The sequence below is a fragment of the Microtus pennsylvanicus genome, chromosome 18 (genome assembly GCF_037038515.1).
Source record: "Microtus pennsylvanicus isolate mMicPen1 chromosome 18, mMicPen1.hap1, whole genome shotgun sequence".
Lineage (NCBI taxonomy): Eukaryota > Metazoa > Chordata > Mammalia > Rodentia > Cricetidae > Microtus > Microtus pennsylvanicus.
Genome location: NC_134596.1, coordinates 27,698,353 through 27,719,839, shown reverse-complemented (window position 1 = coordinate 27,719,839; position 21,487 = coordinate 27,698,353). Strand labels below are relative to the sequence as shown.

The following is a 21,487-nucleotide window of genomic DNA, read 5'->3' as shown; positions in this document are numbered from 1 at the left end:
CGGAGTGCTTTAACTCTAAGTAGTCAGTCCCGCTGCTCCACACTTTCTTTCCTCATCTGGGGCTCTTGACTCAAATGCCCGGGTTCTCCCTTCGCGGGACCCTACGCCGCTGATCGCCGGCTGAGAGAAGGGCGCAGAAACCCCTAGAGCTTCAGGCTCTGGCCGCGGAGATTGGCAGATCTCGGGGAGGGATGCTCGTCAGCTGTGCCCGGGACGGGACTACTGCTCCCGGTGGGCACAATCACAGGTCATCATCACCATCATCATCATCACCTGGGATAGGGGGCGCCACATCGTGCTGGGTCATCGCTGTCGGAAGGCACGTGCTCCGTTCCACTCTCCACCTGGCCAGGACTCTCCACCGCGGCCACAGTTGAGAAAGGCGGTCCCACATTTTCTTAAGGCGTCCCGCCCTCACAGTTGTCAATTCATATTCAGAGTTCCCAGATTTTGGAGTAGGGCGGAAGTTGGTCATGCCCACTACAGTCGCTTGGCCAAATTTCTAAAATAATTAGTGAAGATGATAATTGGTAAAATAAGAGCAACCCCCCGACCGCGGCAGGACTCGAACCTGCAATCTTCTGATCCGAAGTCAGACGCCTTATCCATTAGGCCACGCGGCCGCCAGCAAGCCTTTTCTTCTATGTAGCCTAAAGCATTAAAACCACTTCAGACCGCTCCATCTTCTCCAGGCGGAGGGGAGGCGCCCGGAAGTCCCTCTCCCACCCCCGCGGGCGGGCGGCTCCATTGGCCGCGCTCTGATTGGGCACCTGGGGAGTCTCCCGCCTGCCTCTGGGTAGCCGCGGGACCTCGCTCGCGCACTCGGCCAGTTGCGGCTGCCGACGAGACCACACGCCACTCGGAGGCTGCGTGGGCCGCTCGCCGCGGACGCCGCGTCGTCACTAGGGCCGTGGGGCGGCCGCAGGACGAGAGGCGCGGAGCAGAGCGAGGTTTCCGGCGGGTTCGGCAGGGGGAGGCCGGGCGAGGCGGCGCGGCTGCTCGGTCTCCAGCCAGGGGACGCGGCCCGGAGCAGGGCGGCGTCCGGTCCCAGCGCGCCTCAGCGGCGGCGGCTGCAACGACTTCCCCGGTGTCCCGACGCGCGGGGGTGGCCGCCGACGCCCCGAGCAGGGCGCCCTGGGCCAGCTCGGGGGTGGCAGGGGACGGCGGGGCTGTGGCCCGTCCGGCGGGTTCGAAGCCGGCCGCTAGGCCCTCGAGCCGCCGTCGGTTTGGGGCTGGCGGCTTCTGTCTGCCGAGCGCCAGCTGGGGCCTGGGCGGCGCGAGGATTGCGCCCTCTGTCACTCCCGGCAGCTTTGCCCCGTGACTTCTGGAGACCTTAACCCCGTTTTCCAGAGGAGGTCGGGACCTAAAGAGCTTGCTTGCCCAAGGTCACGCAGTTGGAGAGCCGCGACTCTGGTCTGCGTCTCCCTAGTCCAGCATCTCCGGCGGCTCCTCCATGTCCACTGATGAGCCTGTGTGGCTCTTCCCGCCGGAGGGGCAGTGCCATTTCTTAAGGTTGTTGGAGGCGTAGCAGAAAACGCACCTACACCCCTCTGGCCTTTTGGCTAAGATCAAGCAAGCGGAGAGCGTGCTTGGCAGGCGGCTAATGTCTCACGAGTGATAAGCCGTGGGTACAAGACAAGACACTTGTAATAACACTCTGTCATCTGTCTCCTTTAGGATTTGTGTGAGGAAGGCAGGCATGGTGAGACCCATTTCACTGCCAGGAACACAGAGAGGGGACGCTTCTCTCTCTGAGTCTTTCGGCCAGTAAAAGCAGTCAAGCTGGAGCCCAAGGCCAGGAGTCCCGACCCACAGCGGGGGGCTCCCTGCACCCACCATGAGCCGCCTGCTCTGGAAGAAGGTGGCGAGCAGCAGGATGGGCTCGGGACCAGTTCCAGCAACCGGACGCAGGGTCTCCAGCTCCGTCCTCGACCCCGTCCCCAGCGACGGGCCGCCGCGGTCGCAAGTGCCCTCTTCGGAGGACGGGCAGCTGCGGCTCAACCCTTTGCTCATCCAGATGCTGTCGAGAGGGCTGCACGAGCAAATCTTCGGGTGCGGAGGGGAGAGGCCCGACGAGGCCGCGGTGCAGCGCAGCATCAGGCACCTGCAGAAGCACGGGCTCTGGGGGCAGCCGGCCACGCCCTTGCCGGACGTGCAGCTGCGCCTGCCCCGGCTCTACGGGGGCAACCTGGACCAGCACTTCCGCCTCCTGGCCCAGAAGCAGAGCCTGCCTTACTTGGAGGCGGCCGCCTCATTATTAGAGGCCCAATTGCCGCCCCAGCCCAAGAGCTGGGCCTGGGCGGAGGGCTGGACCCGGTACGGCCCCGAGGGGGAGGCCGAACCCGTGGCCATCCCCGAGGAGCGGGCCCTGGTGTTCGACGTGGAGGTCTGCTTGGCAGAGGGAACCTGCCCCACTTTGGCGGTGGCCATATCCCCCTCGGCCTGGTAAGTGGAGATTTAGGAACATGGACCTATCATTTATAGGGGGCCCAGCTAAATGGTTTGGTTCAGCGAACAGTTTCTGAGTTCCTGCTGTGTGCTCATTTAAGGACTGCTGGCGTGGTGAGCTAAACCCCTTAATCCTGCTTTTGTGGGGCTCACTGTGGTGGAAAGATACACAGGCTCTGGACAACGCCCAAGCGAGGGTCAGGGGTCATGCAGAGAATCGGTGTTGTGTTTGAGACAAAGAGACCGTTTAAGATGACCACGAGTTTGTGCTTCAACCCCTGACCCCTAGGAGCTTCTGTGACAAGTCAGTCTGAAAAGTATTTGGATTTGGGGATGCCGATGGTTATTTTGGACAGGAAGATGTTTTTCGGTAGGATTGTCCTGGGCAGTTTAAAATGCTCAGCATCCCCAGTGTATTCCAGAAATGCCAGACCAAATCCTGTTCAGTCAACCTTTCCAAATGAGCTTGGAGGTGGCCTAGTCTTGACCGCCCCCAGCTGAGACATACAGCTTCCTTACAGGTAGACGGTTTGATCCCAAACAGGAATATCCAGTCTCTCTTTTCTTTCTAAATAATTTTCTAAATGCTACCCACGTTTCTTTTCCAAGCAATGATGGCGGTGCTGTCTCTCCCCTTTTCTTTATTCTTCGTTCCAGGAGTAAGATACTCTTTACAGCCTTAAGGCTTTCAGGCATGGCCAGCAACAAAGTTGGCAGTTTCTTTATTCCTATTGGAGGCTACATCTTTGTAAAGAAAGCTGCGAAATGTTGTGTGTGCAGTTGAAAGTGGTGAAAGCATGGCTAGATAGATAAGGTAGGCATCAGTGGCTGGGGAGCACGTTTAGATGACTTTGCCTTGATGTAGTGGAAGTCATGATCCGATCCTCAGTGCTTATGTCACCCGATGGCCAGAGTCAAGGGGGCGCCAGCCATCAGGTGGAAAGATAAAGTCGGCTTTGCTAGCTGGAAGGAAACCAGTGACAGTCAGGTTTTTTGGACAGTTGGTCACTTTTGGACAAGTCAAGTCTCTCTTCCTCTTCCTCCGCCTTCCTCACTTCTTTCTCTTCTCCTTCCCACTTTGCCTTCATTCTCATTCCATTTGACCAGTGGTGCTGGGGGCCTTGCTTAGTGAAGGCCTCAGGCAGAGACCTTCCTCCTGGTGGTCTGACTATCGCAGTTGTGGCTGGTGCCTCACGAGCTGTCCACATTGAATCTGGCAGCTGTGCTCCACGGTTTATAGCCTGACCAGCTCACACTTGGAGGAGTCTTCCAGAAGGTAGCTTCCTAAAGGCTTTTGGTAAGGGAATTATCTACATGAAGGGATACCACCCAGGCCTTTGTCATTTGAGAGTCCAAGGAGTTTAGTATTGATAGCATGGGTTCCAGCTCCTCTAATTTTGACTCCCCCCGCCTCTTTTTTCTATTTTGTTAAATCACAAATAAGTTTGTAATAAGATGGCTTCACGAACAGCTGCAGGCCTGAGTCTAGACACCAGTATGGCTTTTGCTAACTGAAGTCCTTGTCATCCTTATAGCTTTGAGTAGTTGGCTTCTGTTGTTTCAGAGGACTTTGATCAGCCGGGGTGAAAGAGGAAGGATTCCAGCTTGAGTGCCTTATGTAGTCCTGCCGTGGAGTGGGCCTTAGACTTTGCCGGCTTTACAGCAGCTAGTTTTGCAGATGGCGCCTGTCTTCCCCAAAGGTTGTAGGAAGCACCGTCAGAGCTGTGTTGTCTCCTGAGTGGCCTCGGCCTTTGGAACAGTGGTGGCTCTTGGCAGGCTTTTGTCAGTGGCCATTCTCCCACTTTGCCTTGGGATCTGGAGCTGACTAACCATCTCCGAGTTAGTGTCAGCGCCCCCCCCCAAAAAAAACCCAAACCAGCGCTCATCTTTGTCTCTTCCACACCCACTCTGCACATGCACATACGTTCTCTCATCGTGGTGTGCTCCGTGGCATCTCACCCAGGGTGTTGGTCCTGGAGAGTGCGTGATTTGTTTTTTTCCTTCAGAATCTGTGCAGCCGGTGAATGTCTTACCCTGTGTGTGTCTTCAGCATGTGCCATTGTTTTTCTTTTCTGCCATTTTCAGCTAAAAAGTTCTTCACTCTGGGTTATATCGCCACTCTCTCCTTCATTAGCACTCGTAACACTGGCTGTTCTGTGCTTAAAGACCCATGAAGGCCTTAGAGCTAGCTGCAGACTCAGCCTGGGCCTGCATGCCTAGCTGCACATGGCAGCTGCTACCGTAGCATCTAGTGTCTTGTTAGTCTGTGGGATTGGATAGTAAAGAAGCTTTCTAACTTCTCTCCCCAGTAATCCCTGACTTGTGTGAGTGAGTCGCACCCCTTGGGGATCTGGCATGCCGTGGGTGGTGTGGAACAGAAGTCTTCTCCTTCATGGTAAAGCTGCCCACTTGTCTCCTTCAGGTATTCCTGGTGCAGCCGGCGGCTGGTGGAAGAGCGTTACTCTTGGACCAGCCAGCTATCGCCGGCTGACCTAATCCCCTTGGACATCTCTGCCAGTGCCTGCAGCTCCACCCAGCAGAACTGGCAGGAACAGTTAGTGGTGGGGCACAATGTTTCCTATGACCGAGCCCATATCAGGGAGCAGTATCTGATTCAGGTAAGGTTGTGGGAATGGCAGGCTTTGGCACAAGTTGGTCTCAGAGCCCTGTCTCCTTTGCTAAGGGTTTTGGCTTTTCAGGACAGGGTTTCTCAGTGTAGCCTTGGCTGTCCCGGAACTCACTCTGCAGACCAGGCTGACCTCAAACTCCCAGAGATCCGCCTGTCTCTGCCTCCCAAGTGCTAGAGTTAAAGGTGTGCACCACCACCACCCAGCTTGCATTGGTGTTTTGCTGTGGGTGTTGGGTCCCCTGAAACTGGAGTTATAGACAGTTGTGTGCTGCCATGTGGATGCTGGGAATTGAACCCTAGTCCTCTGGAAGAGCAGTCAGTCCTCTTAACCCCTGAGCCATCTCTCCAGCCCCAAGCATTGCTTTCTTGACGACCGTTTCCTCCTGCTTTGCAGCATCCGCAGGGACTTCCGTTGGCCAGCTGCTGACTCCCCAGAACAGAGCTGAAACTGTTTAGTGTGGTGTCTGAGACTGTTGAGGCAGATGACCCGTCTCTTCCCTAAACGGTGGAGGGAGTTCCATCTCAGTGTTTTGGCATAGGACTAGAAGTTGTTCCAGAATAAAAATGGCTCTTTTTGTGGCATTTTAGAGCTTTTGAGGGCTCCGAGTCAGAGCCTGGGCCACAGCCTGCCCCATTCATTAGTGCTCAGTGTGATCTCCTTAACATCTCTAAGCCTCAGGGGGTTTTGTTGCTGTTGTTGTTTTGTTTTTTTTCTGTACAGGAGCTCCCTCGATGCACCTTTAGGAGAGTTTGACTAACACATGTGTCAGACTAGTAGAAATGCCTGGTGTGCGGTAGTGATAGTTCTTAGATTGTAAAACACTTTTTCTTTGAATCTTCATAACAGGCTGAGGTGACGGGCAGGGCAAGGAAGTACCCTGGCAGCACCCTTAGCCTGGCATTTAGGGCCCTAAGGCACAGCCTTGTTAACTTGTGAGGGGCCAGGACCAGAGCTGGAGCCTGGCGCATAGCTTTGAAGGTCTTGTTTAGCTCCTTTCCCCTGAGCTGCCCAGAGTTGTTGCTGGAATCTGGGAGGATGCGCTTGTGTATTTGAACTGAGCCAGTTCTGCACATTCAGGAGTTTGGGGGGTCTCTTGCAGGTGTTGGGACAAGCACGGAACTTCTGTGTTTTGTATTGGATTAAGAGTTAATATGGGGCTGGGATCAACATCACTGAAGCAGTGGGCAGCTAGCGCCTCTGTTGCAGCCTCTCCTCTCCCGCCCTCCCTTCAGGGCTCCCGCATGCGCTTTCTGGACACTATGAGCATGCATATGGCCATCTCCGGGCTGAGCAGCTTCCAGCGCAGTCTGTGGATGGCAGCCAAGCAGGGCAAGCACAAGACCCGGCACCCCACACATCGAAGTCAGAAGTCTCAGAGGAAAGCCAGTGGCCCAGAGGTGAGAGTGCGCTTGGGACCGCCCTGAGAGGTGCTGAGGTCTCTGGTGTGCTTGCTGGGCTGAAGCCAAGCTGACCTCCCTTTGGTCTCTCAGATCTCATCTTGGGACTGGATGAACATCAGCAGTGCCAACAATCTTGCAGATGTGCACAGCCTTTATGTGGGGGGGCCTCCCCTCGAGAAGGAGCCTCGGGAACTGTTTATCAAGGGCACCATGACAGATATCCGGGAGAACTTCCAGGTATGGTGTTGGCACAGAGCTCCAGGTACATGGGCTCTGACTGACCAGCAGCTGAACTTGGGGAGATACAGCTGCTGGGTCTGCCCCTGAGACGTGACAGTGGCACTAGGTGCTTGTCCCACCTCCCAACAAGTTCCTGTCACCTTGTGCTAGGATCTGATGCAGTACTGTGCCCGTGATGTGTGGGCCACCTATGAGGTTTTCCAGCAGCAGCTGCCACTCTTCTTGGAGAGGTGAGGGAGAGCCAGGTGAACTCCCTGGGTGTGGGGAGGTCCTGACCAATCCCACTGGAATCGGGCTGGTCACTTAGCTCTGTAGGCTGGCAGAATGGAGCCCTTCGTTCAGTGGTAGCCATTAGGGCCCTGGACTCTGGGTTTCTGGAGTCCTAGGGGCTCGTCTCATGTGTGGTCCCAATTCCCTGTCTGTTTTTTAGTGAGTCAGTCTGATGATGTAGTCATGGTGATGTTATTCACCCAAGACTCAAACCTTGGCGGCTGTATCCTCACTGACTTTAGACAAGTAACCTGGTTTCTGTGAGCCTCTGTTTTCATCGAGAAATCCATACAGATGTACTGTTCTCCTGGTTGTGGGGTCATAGGCCGTCATTGGCGTGTGTGGGATAGTCACAGTGCCTGACGCGGGCTTGTCATTCTTTTTTTTCCCCTATCATTTTCATACCGCCCCTGAAAAGGGGACGTTATTTTCATGGTACAGGTAAAGGGACTGAGGCCCAGAGAAGTCAGGTGACCGATGCAGGCTGGGTAGCAGTAAAGCTGGGTGCAAACCTGTCTGATTTTAGAGCTTTGCCACAAAGCTGGCTGGGTTGAGCTTGTCAAATTGTCTTATGAATTGGGCCCAAGCCTTGTCTTTTGTGGTCATTTATGGAAGCCCTTGGTTTCTGTCCCCAAGGTGCCCCCACCCAGTGACTCTGGCTGGCATGCTGGAGATGGGTGTCTCCTACCTGCCTGTCAACCAGAACTGGGAGCGCTACCTGGCGGAGGCACAGAGCACATATGAGGAGCTCCAGCGGGAGATGAAGAAGTCGCTGATGGATCTGGCTAATGATGCCTGCCAGCTGCACTCAGGACAGAGGTAGTCGGGTCCTGGGCCAGGCAGGGGACGGGCAGGCAGGAGGCCTGGATTTAGTTCAGCCTTAACCCTTGCCTGGTGGACTGGCTCTGCAGGTACAAAGAAGACCCTTGGCTCTGGGACCTAGAGTGGGATTTGCAGGAGTTTAAGCAAAAAAAGCCGAAGGTGAAGAAGCTAGCTTCACGTTTGCCCATCGAGGGAGCTGGGCCCTTTGGGGAGCCTACAGATCAGGAAGGTAGGAAACTTAGGTGGGAGATGGGACAGGGTGATCTCTGGGACAGTCCTAGGACCCAGGGTGTCCTTGGAAGGGGTTACTGTAGTCTTTGACCTGTGAGTCCCTTCTGGTCCTTACCTCCTGACTGGCACAGATCCTGGACCACCCAGTGAGGAGGAGGAGCTTCAGCAAGATGTAGTGGCCCGCACCCGTTTACAGCAGCTGAAGAACACCACAGACGTCCTGCCTAAGCGACCCCAGCACCTTCCTGGACACCCTGCGTAAGACTCGTTCTCTCCAGCATACAGAGGCTGTCTTGCATGATTGTCAGGGCGCTCCCTGTTTGGCCTCAGCATCATTCCACCTTCCATTTCTGCTCAGTTGTGTTTACTCTGACCCCAGTGGCTTTCTGGACACAGTCAGCACAGTGCATTGAGCCCCTGCCGTGTATATGCTCCCTGTGGTAGCTGCAGGTAGCTCATCTCCGTCCTAGGGGCAGCAGGTGTGCAGAACAGCCAGTGCCACTGACTGTGATGAGACTTAGAGCGTCTGTCTAGTTTAGAGGCCGTTCTCTTGGGCCTGTGGAAATAAGAGGCAATTTCCTTGTGGAGGTGCCCTTTGCTGGTGTCTTAGAGGCAGAGGTGAGAAAAAGAGCAGCCATAGCAAGCAGTGGTGTGGCCTCATAGTACTTATGTGACCCTGAATGCAGATGCCTTGGGTATGTGTGCTAGCCTCACTTTGGTCTCAGAATTGTGTGTCTGCAACAGCAGGAGTTCTTGTGGGTAGGAAGAAAGAGCTGTTCTTCTGCTTAGAGATTGCATTGAGCCTGGAAAGGAGCTTTGGCTGGAGGATGCCAATGAGACACATGGGGTTTGCCTTCTGAGATAGCTTGAATAAGTCTAGGAGATACCAAGTAGGTTCAAAGCCTCCCAAAGGAAAGTCACCAGAAAGCCTGGAGACCTTGGAAGGTGGGTAGGGCACATCATGGAAGAGAGATCCTTCTTTACTCCTTAGTGGGACACTTTTTTTTTTCCCTGTTGGGGGAATAGGTGGTACCGGAAGCTCTGCCCTCGGCTAGATGACCCTGCATGGACTCCAGGCCCCAGCCTCCTCAGCCTGCAGATGCGGGTCACTCCTAAGCTCATGGCACTGACCTGGGATGGTTTTCCTCTACACTACTCTGACACCCATGGCTGGGGCTACCTGGTGCCTGGGCGGCGGGATAATCTGGCTGAGCTGCCCTTGAGCTCCACTGGAGAGTCAGCTGGGCTAGCCTGCCCCTACAGGTAAGATTCAGGTTCTGGATCCAGTAGCTTCCTGTACTAGAGTACCCAAGATTAGCTCCAGCTGGTGGGAAGTGCTGTGGGTCAGGTGTCTGGGTTCTAGTTCTTTCTCCCGTGGGTCCTCTGACCCTCAGGACCTCAGCCTCGCTGTCGAGGCCCAGCTGCACAGCTGCTTTCACAGTAACACAGAGGGAGGGTTTGGATGTGGCTGGGAAGGGATAGGCTCGCTGTTTTCCTTGGGTGTTCTTTATGTACCAGACAGTGTGTTACTGAGCATTCTGCAGGCATCTAAGCAGCTCCATGGGAAAAGAGTTTTACTTCTATTTATTTATCTATTTGTTTTTGAGACAAAGTTTCACTCTGAAACCTAGGCTAGCCTGGAATTCACTAGACAAGGTTTTACTCTGAAGCCTAGGCTAGCCTGGAATTCACTAGGCAATCTAGCCTCAGCTTTTTTTTTTTTTTTAAATTATCATTACTATTTTTTTTTAGATTTATTTATTATGCATACAATGTTCTGTTAACATATATACACCAGAAGAGGCACCAGATCTCGTTATAGATGGTTGTGAGCCACCATGTGGTTGCTGGGAATTAAACTCAAGACCTCTGGAAGAGCCGCTAGTGCTCTTAACCTCTGAGCCATCTCTCCAGCCCTACTATTTTTATTTTTACTTATATAACTGTTTGTCTGCGTACCACATGTATGCCTGGTACATGGCAGAGGTCAGAAAAGGGTGTCAGATCCCCTGAAACTGGACCATGTGTGTGCTAGGAACTGAACCTTTGTCCTCTGGAAGAGCAGCGGGTTCAGAGAGTGCTCTTAACCACTGAGCCAACTCTCCAGCCCCTTGCCTCAGCTTTTCAACTGCTAGAATTATAGGTATGAGTTAGCACACGGGCTTTATTTATTTTTTTAGTTTTAATTTTTTAATTTCATGGTACTGGAGATTGAAATCTGCCCTCGTGCACAGGAGGCAAGTGTCTTCCAGGCCTGGTATCCACATTTATAACTAACAAGGGCCTGGAGAAGCTGGGTGCCCTGTTTGAGGCCACAAACCCTGAACTTTGGGCTAGCAAGTGTTAAGGAGAGGTCAAGGTATTTAAATGGCCCGAGTCCTGGTTCCACAGGACAGCTGGGGTCACTAGTCAGGCTTTTCAGGTGGAAGGGACCGAGGTGGCCTTGTTCTGCTGAACCCACGGGGGAAGCCTCAGTCTTGGTTTTCCCTGCTGCTTTGTTTCCAGAATTCTCAAGCACAGAGGCGCTGGAACTTGAGTCAGGCCAGTTACTGCACCCCAGACTGTCAGAGTGCTAAGTCATTTGGGTTGGTCGTTGTGTTTAAAATCCAGGGAAATTGCTGTCTCCTCCCTCAGAGCTGATGTGAGATGTAAAGAAAGGGACTGAGCCACACAACACCCCAGCAAGCTGCCTGGCCTGAGCAGGCACCAGTAACCAGCAGTTGTTTTTCTCCGCCCAGAGCCATCGAGGCCTTGTACAAGAAGCACTGTCTTGAACAGGGGAAGCAGCAGTTGCAGACTCAGGAGGCGGAGCTGGCGGAGGAGTTCTTAGTCTCCGACAGTAGTGCCATGTGGCAGACGGTGAGGTTGTGCTCTCGGCCTGCTGTTTTCCTAGGAAATGGGGTACCTTTTGTGTGGGAGCTGCCGCGTTGCTCATCTTAGACTGGACTGATCTGGTCTGAGTTCCCTTGAGGAAAGGGCTGGTGGAGTCAGGCCTACAGCTGCCGCCTCTCTAACCCCTGATTCTTGGCCCCATTCAGGCAGAAGAACTGGGCTGCTTAGATGTGGAGGCTGAGGCCAAGATGGAGAATTCATTGCTGGGTCAATCCTTAACACTGGTAAGCAAGACACCTGTTCAGGTTCTCTGGGAGGTAGTGGATGTCTGGGAATTCCCTTGCTCATAGTTCCTTCCCGCCAGAGTTCACGAGGTCTTGGGTTTGGAGATGCTCCCCTGCTCCCCTCTGGTCCCTTAGGTATAGGGAGACCAAAGAGGAAATGAAATGTATGACCTCATGCTTTCCTGTCACTTTCCAGTTTGCCTGCTCAGTTTCAGGCCCTTTTCCCATTCCCCCTACCCCCAGCCCTTGCTGAAAGCAGGTGCTAAATAAAGCAGGGCCTGATCTGGGTGTGTGCCCCCCCCCCCAGCCTGCTGCTTGTGTCCCCAAAACCAGCCAGCCCACTTACCACCATGGCAATGGACCTTATAATGATGTGGATATCCCTGGTTGCTGGTTTTTCAAGCTGCCTCACAAGGTATGTGCTCTGGTTTGTGCCTGCCTCGTGTTCTCACTGTGGTTAAGGCCCAGAGTAGGATGCTGGGGTTACTCAGACCAGGAGATGGCTTTTTTGTGGGATTGACAGTAGTAGTGGAGCAGAGTATGACTTGGGGCAAGTTTCATCTCTGGTGCTTACGTTTTTCTTTTGAAAATTGAATGGTGAGAGGCATCCCAGTGGGATCAGTTTGACGTGGACATGCATGAATTGATGTCTGACATTGTATCTGTCATCTTGTAGCTTCTCTTGGCTGTTGATACTACTTTTGTATGATTATCGTAGCATGTGTGGGTATGCTCTTATGTATGTGCAAGATACAAATTGGGAATTGACCTATTTGCTGGAGGTTCTAGGTTCTGTTGGGGGAAGGCCTAGTGTCCATGTCAGCTAGTGGTCTACCACCTGTCACCAACCCTGCCTTCTTTGTCCTCTACAGGACGGTAACACCTACAATGTGGGAAGTCCCTTTGCCAAAGATTTCCTGCCCAAGATGGAGGATGGCACCCTGCAGGCTGGCCCAGGAGGTGCCAGTGGACCCCGTGCCCTGGAAATAAATAAAATGATTTCTTTTTGGAGGAATGCTCATAAACGTATCAGGTAGGCCAAAGTGGGGTAGCAGGAGGCGTGTCTGTGTGGCTGTCAGGTGCTTCACCCCACGCCTCCTTTCCTCCCATCTTCTCCGCTGTTGCAGCCCAGCTGTAGTTTAGAGGTTTAGCTGTTTGTTGGGTGACACGGAGCTTGGGCATGTTTTTCTGATTATGGAGAGTGCTGTGGTAGGACTTCCCAGCTCCCATTCAATCTCCTAACTTAGCTACTGGAGCCATGGGTTGTCAATAAAGACCTTGGAGTTATCTGTAACCTGTGTTAGGGTTTGAAATGAATTCATCTCAAAGGTATTCCAGATGGTTGTAGTCACAGCCATCTGTGCGGGGTTGGTAGTGTGCCCTGACTGCAGAGAGGCCGTGGTAGCAGGGGGAGGGTCAGAGCTGCCTTCAAAGCCTCACCACTTCCCAGATTCTTCTGTGAGGCCCAGAGCCCACCTGAGTAAGGTTAGTGAGAAGAGAGTTGATGCCAGGCCTCAAGGGAACCCAGTGTCCCTGAAGCTGGTCAGGTACAAAGGCTGGTGACAGCGCACTGAGGTGGATTCTGCCTGCCATGTCTGCGCTGAGCTTCGCCTTCTTGTCCTACAGCTCCCAGATGGTGGTATGGCTTCCCAGGTCCGCTCTGCCCCGTGCCGTGACCAGGTACGGCTTACTGAGGTTGTGGGGAAGAGAACTGAGTGGTGTGAGTCTTCGGGCCAGAGCAAGCTGCTGACACTTCTCTGCTTCTCCATCCCAGGCACCCTAACTTCGATGAGGAAGGCCGCTATGGGGCCATTCTGCCCCAGGTGGTGACTGCTGGCACCATCACCCGCCGGGCTGTGGAGCCCACTTGGCTCACTGCCAGCAATGCTCGGGTACACGTCCTCTCTGCTCCCGGTCTGTCCTCTGTGCTCGGGTACACGTCCTCTCTGCTCCCGGCTTCTGTCCTCTCTGCTCCTGGCTTCTGTCCTCTCTGCTCCCGGTTTCTGTCCTCTCTGCTCCCGGCTTCTGTCCTCTGTGCTCCTGGCTTCTGTCCTCTGTGCTCCTGGCTTCTGTCCTCTCTGCTCCCGGCTTCTGTCCTCCTCTCTTAGGTCTCGGGAAACTACCTCAGAGCCTTTGGTTTAGTAAGGGACATGGGAAGAAAACTAAAGTTGTACAGGGCTGTGGCTCAAATCTGACTCCATGTCATTCATCCTTCAGCAGATGTGTTTTAGGTGCCTGCTGCTAGCTAGACAGTGCCAGACATAGTGGCCACAGCCATCACTGAGTTCAGATGAGCCCAGTTGGTGGGGTGCTGGCATACAGTTTTAGGGTTTCTTCATTTTCTACCCTGCCCACAACGGGCCATCTCTGCACAGAGTCTGGATTAGTGCTGTGTGCCTTTCTCTAGTCTTTCTTTGGGAAAGAGCCAGTGATTTGTCAGCCCTGAGCTTGGGAATCCAGGGTAGCAAGTTGCCTTGGGCTTCTAGGTGGGCCTGACCCCACTCTTCCTGCAGCCTGACCGAGTAGGCAGTGAGTTGAAAGCCATGGTGCAGGCTCCACCTGGCTATGTCCTCGTGGGTGCTGATGTGGACTCCCAGGAACTGTGGATTGCAGCTGTACTTGGAGATGCTCACTTCGCTGGCATGCATGGTAAGCAGGACCTGTGGCTCTGGCAGGGGTGGGGCGGCAGGGCCAAATATTCCTGAGCTTCTCACTGTTGTCCCTTCTCCAGGCTGCACGGCCTTTGGCTGGATGACGCTGCAGGGCAGGAAGAGCAGGGGCACCGACCTCCACAGTAAGACAGCCACCACCGTCGGCATCAGCCGGGAGCATGCCAAAGTCTTCAACTACGGCCGGATATATGGGGCTGGGCAGTCCTTTGCTGAGCGCCTGCTCATGCAGTTCAACCACAGGCTCACGAGGCAGGAGGCAGCCGAGAAGGCCCAGCAGATGTATGCTGTCACGAAGGGCCTCCGCAGGTGAGTTCTTGCCCAGAACATTAGCCTGCTTTACAGCTCTCTCCTCCATCTCTCACCCTCCCTTGAGTGCTCTCCCTCTAAACTTAGCTGCAGGATGGTTCAGCTTTAAGTGTAATGTCGTCTTACAGTGTAAAGCTGTACACTGTCATCAGGCGGTCATCCAGAGCTGTAATTAATCTCCAATTACTGTTGATCACTGAAAAAAGTCAGGACAGGAACTCAAACAGGGCAGGACCCTGGAGGCAGGAGTCAAGGCCATGGAGGGGTGCTGCTTACTGCCTTGCTTCCCATGGCTTGCTCAGCCTGCTTTTTTGTAGAACCCAGGACCACCAGCCCAGGGATGCCACTGCCTACCATGAGTGAGCAGATACAGGAGACAGGATGAAGGAAGAGAAACATGCAGAACTAGAGTGCAGGCTAGTCCTGACAGAAGCCTTCTGTTTCCTCCTCCAGTGCTACTTCCCAGGCTTTTTGGTAGGCTCGGGTGCGGAGGAGAGGTAGCAGTAGAGCGGCAGGTATACTGTGTAGTGTCCCCACGAGATAGCTGGGGACTGTGGAAACCATCTTAGTTAGGTATTATATTATGTGTACAGCATTCCTTCCACCTGTTATAGATGGCTGTGAGCCACCTTGTGGTTGCTGGGAATTGAACTCAGGACCTCTGGATGAGTGCTCTTAACCTGAGCCATCTCTCCAGCCCCCTAGGTTTCTGTTTCTATGATTAACACAATGACCAAAAGTAATTTGGGGAAGTAAGGGTTTATTTCATCTTACAGCTCAACTCTCAGGTTTTCTTCCATCACTGGGGGACATGGATGAAGAGGCCACGGAGGAATACTGTTTAGTGGCTTGCTAAGCCTAGTTTTGACATAGTCTGGGACTACCTGCCTGGGGTGGGGCCACCTACAGTGGGCTGTACCCCCCCCCACATAATTCATTCAAAAAAAAAAAAGCACCCCAGACTTGTCTGTAGGCCAGTGTGATGAAGGCATTTTCTCAATTGAGGTTTCCCTTGTTTCAGATGACCCTAGTTTTGTTTTTTTTGTTTTTGTTTTTTTTTTTCCGAGACAGGGTTTCTCTGTGGTTTTGGAGCCTGTCCTGGAACTAGCTCTTGTAGACCAGACTGGTCTCGAACTCACAGAGATCTGCCTGCCTCTGCCTCCCGAGTGCTGGGATTAAAGGCGTGTGCCACCACTGCCCGGCAACCCTAGTTTTTTTTATCAACTTGATACTCACTAGTCAGCACCCTCACTTTGAGAAAGACTGAAAGCTGAGGAACTGATGTAGGGTGTGGTGGCGACTGGATCTGACTGTTTCGAGCAGGTGGACCGTGTCTAGGTAGGATTCATGTTGTGGTAGTGTACTGTGGTAAGAAAGACAGTAATGGAGCCAGGTGGGTCTGGTCTACAGAGCAATTCCAGGAAGGCTCCAAAGTACAGAGAAACCCTGTCTCAGAAAACAAAACAACAAGAAAAAGACAGTGATGGACGGAGGTTGGGCTTTGGTTGTAGAAGTGAAGACATCACAGGAATTTAAACTGCAGCCTTAAACTGTGGAGAAGCCCTGATGCTTCCCCACCTGATAAAATAGGTGACATGGTTCTGGAACCCTTAGGAGCCTGGGGCAGTAGGAGTTAGCTGGGTTTGGCTATCTTGTTTTTGGCTTCTCTAGGTTCCTTCACCCCTTTAGGGGTCACTGTACTTTCCCTCCTTCTGTCTCCAGAACTAACAGAAGGCCGTTGTTGGTCCCTGGGCAGTTCAGTGTCAGGCAAGCCCTGGAACAGTATGACCAGGAATGGCTTGAGTTTTTACCCTTTATTGGGCTGACACGATACAGCCCAGGCCTTTGGGGACACAAAAGCCTGAGTTTCTATGTTGTGCCCCTTCCTAGCTGCTGACGTTAGCAAGTCATTCAGCCTCTTGAACCTGTTTTCCTTGCTGAAGTTGGCCTTGGGGGAGAAGCATCACCAGGGGCTGTTTGGGAAACTAGGGGAGGGTGTGTCGCAGAGGAGACTGTTTAGTGGGAATGACATGCTGCTCCCCACAGGTACCGGCTCTCAGATGAGGGGGAATGGCTGGTGAGACAGCTGAACCTCCCTGTGGACAGGACAGAAGATGGCTGGGTTTCCCTACAGGATCTCCGAAAGATCCGGAAAGAAGCATCAAGGAAGTGAGAACCTTCTTTGTTCAAGATGCAGGGACTGGTGTGGGCTAGTTTTTAGCGTTGAGGTGCGAACAAAGCCTGACCTCATGGTTCTGTTTCCTTAGGTCACGCTGGAAGAAGTGGGAGGTGGCTGCTGAACGAGCATGGACGGGGGGCACAGAGTCAGAAATGTTTAACAAGCTGGAGACCATTGCCATGTCTGACACACCACGTACCCCAGTGCTAGGCTGCTGCATCAGCAGAGCCCTGGAGCCCTCTGTCATCCAGGGAGAGGTGAGCTCTCTTGTCACCCTTGGAGAGAAGGGGCGGGGCCCCTGGACTGCAGCAGACTGGCAAGTGCATCTTTCCTCACGGATGTCCACGGTCTCCCTTAGTTCATGACCAGCCGTGTGAACTGGGTGGTACAGAGCTCCGCCGTGGACTACTTACACCTCATGCTTGTGGCCATGAAGTGGCTGTTTGAGGAATTTGCCATTGATGGACGCTTCTGCATTAGCATCCATGATGAGGTCCGCTACCTGGTGCGGGAGGAGGACCGCTACCGTGCTGCCCTGGCACTGCAGATCACCAACCTTCTGACCAGGTATGTTGGGGCGTAGGGCCCACTGAGCAGGTCTGCATTGTCAACTCAGAACTGTTTTATGTTTGTTTGTTTTTTGAGACTGGGTTTCTCTGTAGTTTTGAAGCCTGTCCTGGTACTAGCTTTTATAGACCAGGCTGACCTCAAACTCACAGAGATCCACCTGCCTCTGCCTCCCGAATGCTGGGATTGAAGGCATGCGCCACCACCGCCTGTTGAATTGTATTTTCTTACACTAAAAATCCTAGTTCATATGGATGAGTTCAATATTACTATTTCACATTGATCTGCCACTCAGAACCGATCGATCTTGATAAGTACGTAAATAACAAATTTACAGTTCAGCACTGTGACCCATGCTTTCCCTGGGCTTGGGGTGGTGGTTATATTTAAAATCAGCACTTATTTCTCCTTTTGGTTCCAATAACTGATATCCAAACTGGAGAAGCGTGTTGAGTCCCTAATTGTCCCTAATTGTAGTTAATATTGTGTCTCACTCTCAGAGGTGTTAGGCTGAACATGGAGGCAGTACAGCCTTTACTAAGTGTGGGTGATTGAAGCAGGAGAAACCTGATCTATGGGAGCAAGGAGCTGTCCTTGCAGCAGTGCATGGCTGTGAGCACAGACTGGGTCTCTTGCAGGTGCATGTTTGCCTACAAGCTGGGTCTGAATGACCTGCCCCAGTCAGTCGCCTTCTTCAGTGCGGTAGATATTGACCAGTGCCTCAGGAAGGAAGTGACCATGGACTGTAAGACTCCTTCTAACCCCACAGGGATGGAGAGGAGATACGGGATTCCCCAGGGTGAGCACAGTCTTTGTTCCTCGTGTACATAGAATGGGAGGTAATTTAGAACTGTGGGCCCTGGGGAAGAAATTTATGTTTAATATGTGCCATATTCTAAAGTTAATGTGATACTCAAATCATAAAGGGAGCTGTTGCAGAAAGTGGTTCATAGTAAATGAAGAAAATGCTAGAATTTCAAAGATTAAGTCTATACTGACCCATTTTCAGAATTACACCAGAAATGTTTAAAGATTTATTTTATAAGTCAAAGTGAAAGTGCATTATTAGTATGTGTGCTAAAATGCCAGAGTGGGTCAGAAAACTTACTTTCTATTAAAAATGTTACTAAGACAAGCTGCCATTCCTGGCAGTTAGTCTCAGTGGTCCCACCCACTGTCTTTTTCCCCCAAATATTCATACTTTCCTTTCTGAGCTCAGTCATCGTTGTGGATGCATCCTAACCAGTTTCCACTGTCTTCTAGGTGAAGCACTTGACATCTACCAGATAATTGAACTCACCAAAGGCTCCTTGGAAAAACCCTAGCTCCATCTGGAGGCTCCGTTATTTGCTCCTGTGGAGCTTCACTGGAGTGGTGCAGGTTCCTAAACTCAGGCTTTCATGTGCTTTTTGCGAAAGGCCATCCCTAGGCAGCCATTTCTGTAGCAGGACCTGCCCAGAAGAGTCCTTCTGACTAAAGGGACATTCGGTGGGTTCAGGACCAGGACGCCGACATCAGTGCAGGCTGTATGACAAAGAGTACTGCCAGGCACAGATGAAGCAGATGCCCCAAAGGTCACATTAACTCAGGCATATCTTCCTTTTCTTCTTGGCTGGTTCTCTGTTCTGCTCTGTGTGTGCTGGTGCACTGCCCTAGAAGGGGAGAACAGAAGCTCGGGTGACCCTGCCCTGCCCTACGGATGGGAATAAAAGCAAACACTAAGACTCCCGTATCATTCATCCTTCTCCTCTGCCTCCCAGCTGGTTGTTTAGATACCTCCATCCCAAGTAAAATGGCATTTCTATAATCCCAGGATAGGATGAGAGAGGACTCTAGCGCCACAGCGCTCCATGTGACCTTTCTAAGGAGAAGGAGCTGGGAGAGATGTAAAGAATTCAGGATCAACTTTTCTGCTAAGCCAGAAATCCAGGTTATTTTACATAAACTTGCAATTTGAATGGGTTCAGGCTACTGATGTTACTTCTAGCTTCAAACAAACCTAAGACAGAACCCTTCCAAAGGCAAGGAAACAGTGGGTTCAGATAATGAAGTGGAGACTCTAGGGAGGGTGTAAAAGCCAGCCAGAATGCTGTAGAAACAGGACCTAGGGCAGGGCAGTTTGCCACTTTTCCTAGAAATATGTATGAAAAGTAGGCACTGACCTCTTCACTTTCATCTTCCTCATCCTCTCGAAGAACCATGTCGAGAATGTTGCCTTTGATCTTGAAGTCCCGAGAAGTACTTAGCTTCATGTGCTGCATCAAGTTTACCTGGGGCAGACAGGCACTTACTCAGGGACAGCTCAACACACCCCAGTGTGTACCTGGAAGACCTTGAGTCCATCAGGTCAGAAGTGACCAGCACTGTGTTGCTGCCTACCTTGGCCTTCAACAGGAAAGGAGTGGTAATGTTTTTACCTTGGACTTTTTTGATAGATGGATCAGAAACTTTTCATACTGTTCAATGGCAAACACAAGGTTAGGGATTGGCTTGGTTTCACGAAGAACTTTAGCCTAAGGGCAAAAGGACATTTAAGAAGTTATTCTCTAGTGTTCCTCAGACTTACATTCTTGAAACCCACTCTCTGACTGGGGAGTACGCTTGCATTGCTAGGCTTGTTCCCTCAAATGAGGATCCTGTCACTCAGGCTTCCTCCTCCTGAATCCTGGGATCACAGCAAGTGCCACCATCCCACTTTTAAATCCTCAGAGGCAGCTTTCCAGCTGCATATCGAGACCTGCCCCGTGTTTCCTGTACGATACACACGGTAACTTACTTAGTGGTCTTCTCGACATTAGTTTCAGTATTTAGTATTTCCCTTTAATAACAGTGTGGTGAGGACAGGCCTGCCTGTACCTGGGCCTTTCTAGATCCTAAAAGGAACGGTTACAGCCACATTTCCTAAAGTACAGTAGCTTTCCTGCATTCACCAATTCTTAGATCCCCCCCCCCCCCAAGACAGGGTACCTCTGTGTAGCCCTGGCTATCCTTGAACTCAGATCTGGCATTGCCACTACCGCCTGGGTAATTCTTAGGACTCTTTAGAGGGCACCTCTTAGACAATTTTTGTCCAACAATAAGGCCCCCTGTGTCTGAACAGCCAGGTAAGCAGCTTACCATGATTGTGCCCGTTGCAGCCTTCTCCTTCTCTGTGCACTTTGGGTTGTTGTTCCTCTTATTCTAAAGAAACAAACATTGTCTCATTCTCCAAATTCCTAGACTACAGGCTGTATCTGGGGAACAGAAATATGCAGTCCAGCTCCTGGATGTCTTCCTCTGGGGTGTGCTCTTGGAGGTACCATGTAGAATTTGAGGGCAGGATAGCCATTGTATTCAGCTAGCACACATTTAAACAGTTAAAATGGACACTGTCAAGGTGGTAGCAGGAACAGGCGCTTTCCTGCCGGGCAGCTGTCTAAAAGGCTATACAGATACAGTAAGTCTTCTTAGAGGTAATCTTAGCACAGTATAGTTATCATGCTTAGGAAGCATGTAAAAGGTCACAGGGACACTTCCTGAGTTGTAGATTAGTGTGTAAGGCTCCTGGACAGAAAGGAGGAACCTGGTCATGGTGCACACCTTTAATCCTGGCACTCAAGAGGCAGAGGGATCTTGAATGAGGCCAGTCTGGTCTACGTAGTTCCAAGAAAGCCAGAGCTACACAATAAATAAAACCCTGCCTGAAACAACAGTCAACGATGAAGTACTAACAGGACAAAGAAAATCAAGACCTAAGTGAGGGGAGATGGACAAACCACCCAGAGTCAGTGAAACAGTGCCCTAGAAGCACAGGAAACGAGAGACAGGCAGGTAGAGCCCCATGCTATGATCTGAAAGATTTCAGAGGTACTTGGTATGAGAAAGTTAAAATCCTGGAAAATGGGGTAGAGTGTGAGGCCCTTATTAAGGAAAGGAAAAGGAAAGCAGCTGTGGATAGACTTCACCTGACCACATGGGAATTGAGCCATCTACCCAGGTTTGTATCCAAGGGCATCCTGTAGAGACTACAAGTAAACCCTGTGCACTGCCCATAACTGCTGACTAGAACAAGACCAAATCTTACAGCCAGGATAACTAAATCTGAGACAGAAACATCCTTAGTTTGCACATAGTTGAGAGCAGAATGCTAAGGGTTTTTATTGCAATCAAGGTCGGCAGTGAGTGAGTGCACACAAAATGCATCTCTATAATTCCCAGGTCAGTCAATAGTGAAGGATTCTAGAGCAGGAGGCTGGCAAACCATGAGGCAGAGCTAGAGTACATAACATTTATGTACTCAAACCAGAGAAGAGCTGTGGGCATGAAAGGGCCACTATTTGGCCCTTTACTATAGAAAATGTGCTGACCCCTGCTGTAGAGTCAAACTAGCTGGGGTTAAGTCTCAGTCCTTTACTAGCTGTCTGTTTTCAGCCAGTCAACCCCCCTAATATAAAGTATATTGAAGGCAGAAGCTGATGCATAGGAACGATAATAGGTAAGGGCTAGGTGGTAGCTATCCTAATAAAAAAACAGGACTTGGACTATAGTAAAGGAGGTTGATGAGAGTCTGACAACTGTATTTCTAGCTCTATCTATCCTGCCCAGTCATGTTACCTGTTAATTGTTT

The 21,487-nt window shown here is 51.8% G+C and overlaps 2 protein-coding genes and 1 non-coding gene across 5 annotated transcripts in view; 1 reads left to right on the top strand and 2 right to left on the bottom strand.

Annotated features, from left to right (window-relative positions):
• Positions 1 to 550: 550 nt before the first annotated feature.
• Trnar-ucg (transfer RNA arginine (anticodon UCG)) lies at positions 551 to 623 on the bottom strand. The gene has a single exon. It is a non-coding gene; the product is annotated as a tRNA-Arg (tRNA).
• Positions 624 to 823: 200 nt separating this feature from the next.
• Positions 824 to 18,605, top strand: Polg (DNA polymerase gamma, catalytic subunit). 2 transcript variants are annotated; one of them, XM_075953097.1, is made up of 23 exons: positions 824 to 950; positions 1,678 to 2,445; positions 4,871 to 5,066; positions 6,311 to 6,475; positions 6,569 to 6,715; positions 6,869 to 6,948; positions 7,625 to 7,807; positions 7,900 to 8,039; positions 8,173 to 8,299; positions 9,068 to 9,304; positions 10,780 to 10,900; positions 11,080 to 11,157; positions 11,465 to 11,572; positions 12,030 to 12,190; positions 12,784 to 12,837; positions 12,932 to 13,049; positions 13,671 to 13,806; positions 13,889 to 14,135; positions 16,182 to 16,304; positions 16,403 to 16,571; positions 16,673 to 16,881; positions 17,520 to 17,680; positions 18,145 to 18,605. In XM_075953097.1, the coding sequence occupies exons 2-23, from the start codon at positions 1,838 to 1,840 to the stop codon at positions 18,204 to 18,206; spliced, it is 3,630 nt and encodes a 1,209-aa protein (XP_075809212.1). In that variant the 5' UTR covers positions 824 to 950; positions 1,678 to 1,837; the 3' UTR covers positions 18,207 to 18,605. The 2 variants fall into 2 exon arrangements, with proteins under 2 accessions (XP_075809212.1, XP_075809213.1); XM_075953098.1 differs by lacking the exon at positions 6,869 to 6,948.
• The window catches only part of Fanci (FA complementation group I), a 50,311-nt gene continuing 47,220 nt past the window's right edge, over positions 18,397 to 21,487 (bottom strand). For both annotated transcript variants that reach the window (XM_075953095.1, XM_075953096.1), the window contains 4 exons: positions 19,999 to 20,061; positions 19,299 to 19,394; positions 19,044 to 19,151; positions 18,397 to 18,533 (listed from right to left, as the gene is read on the bottom strand). In XM_075953095.1, coding sequence (XP_075809210.1) covers positions 18,462 to 18,533; positions 19,044 to 19,151; positions 19,299 to 19,394; positions 19,999 to 20,061 — 339 coding nt within the window. In that variant the 3' untranslated portion in view covers positions 18,397 to 18,461. The remainder of the gene's footprint in view (positions 18,534 to 19,043; positions 19,152 to 19,298; positions 19,395 to 19,998; positions 20,062 to 21,487) is intronic.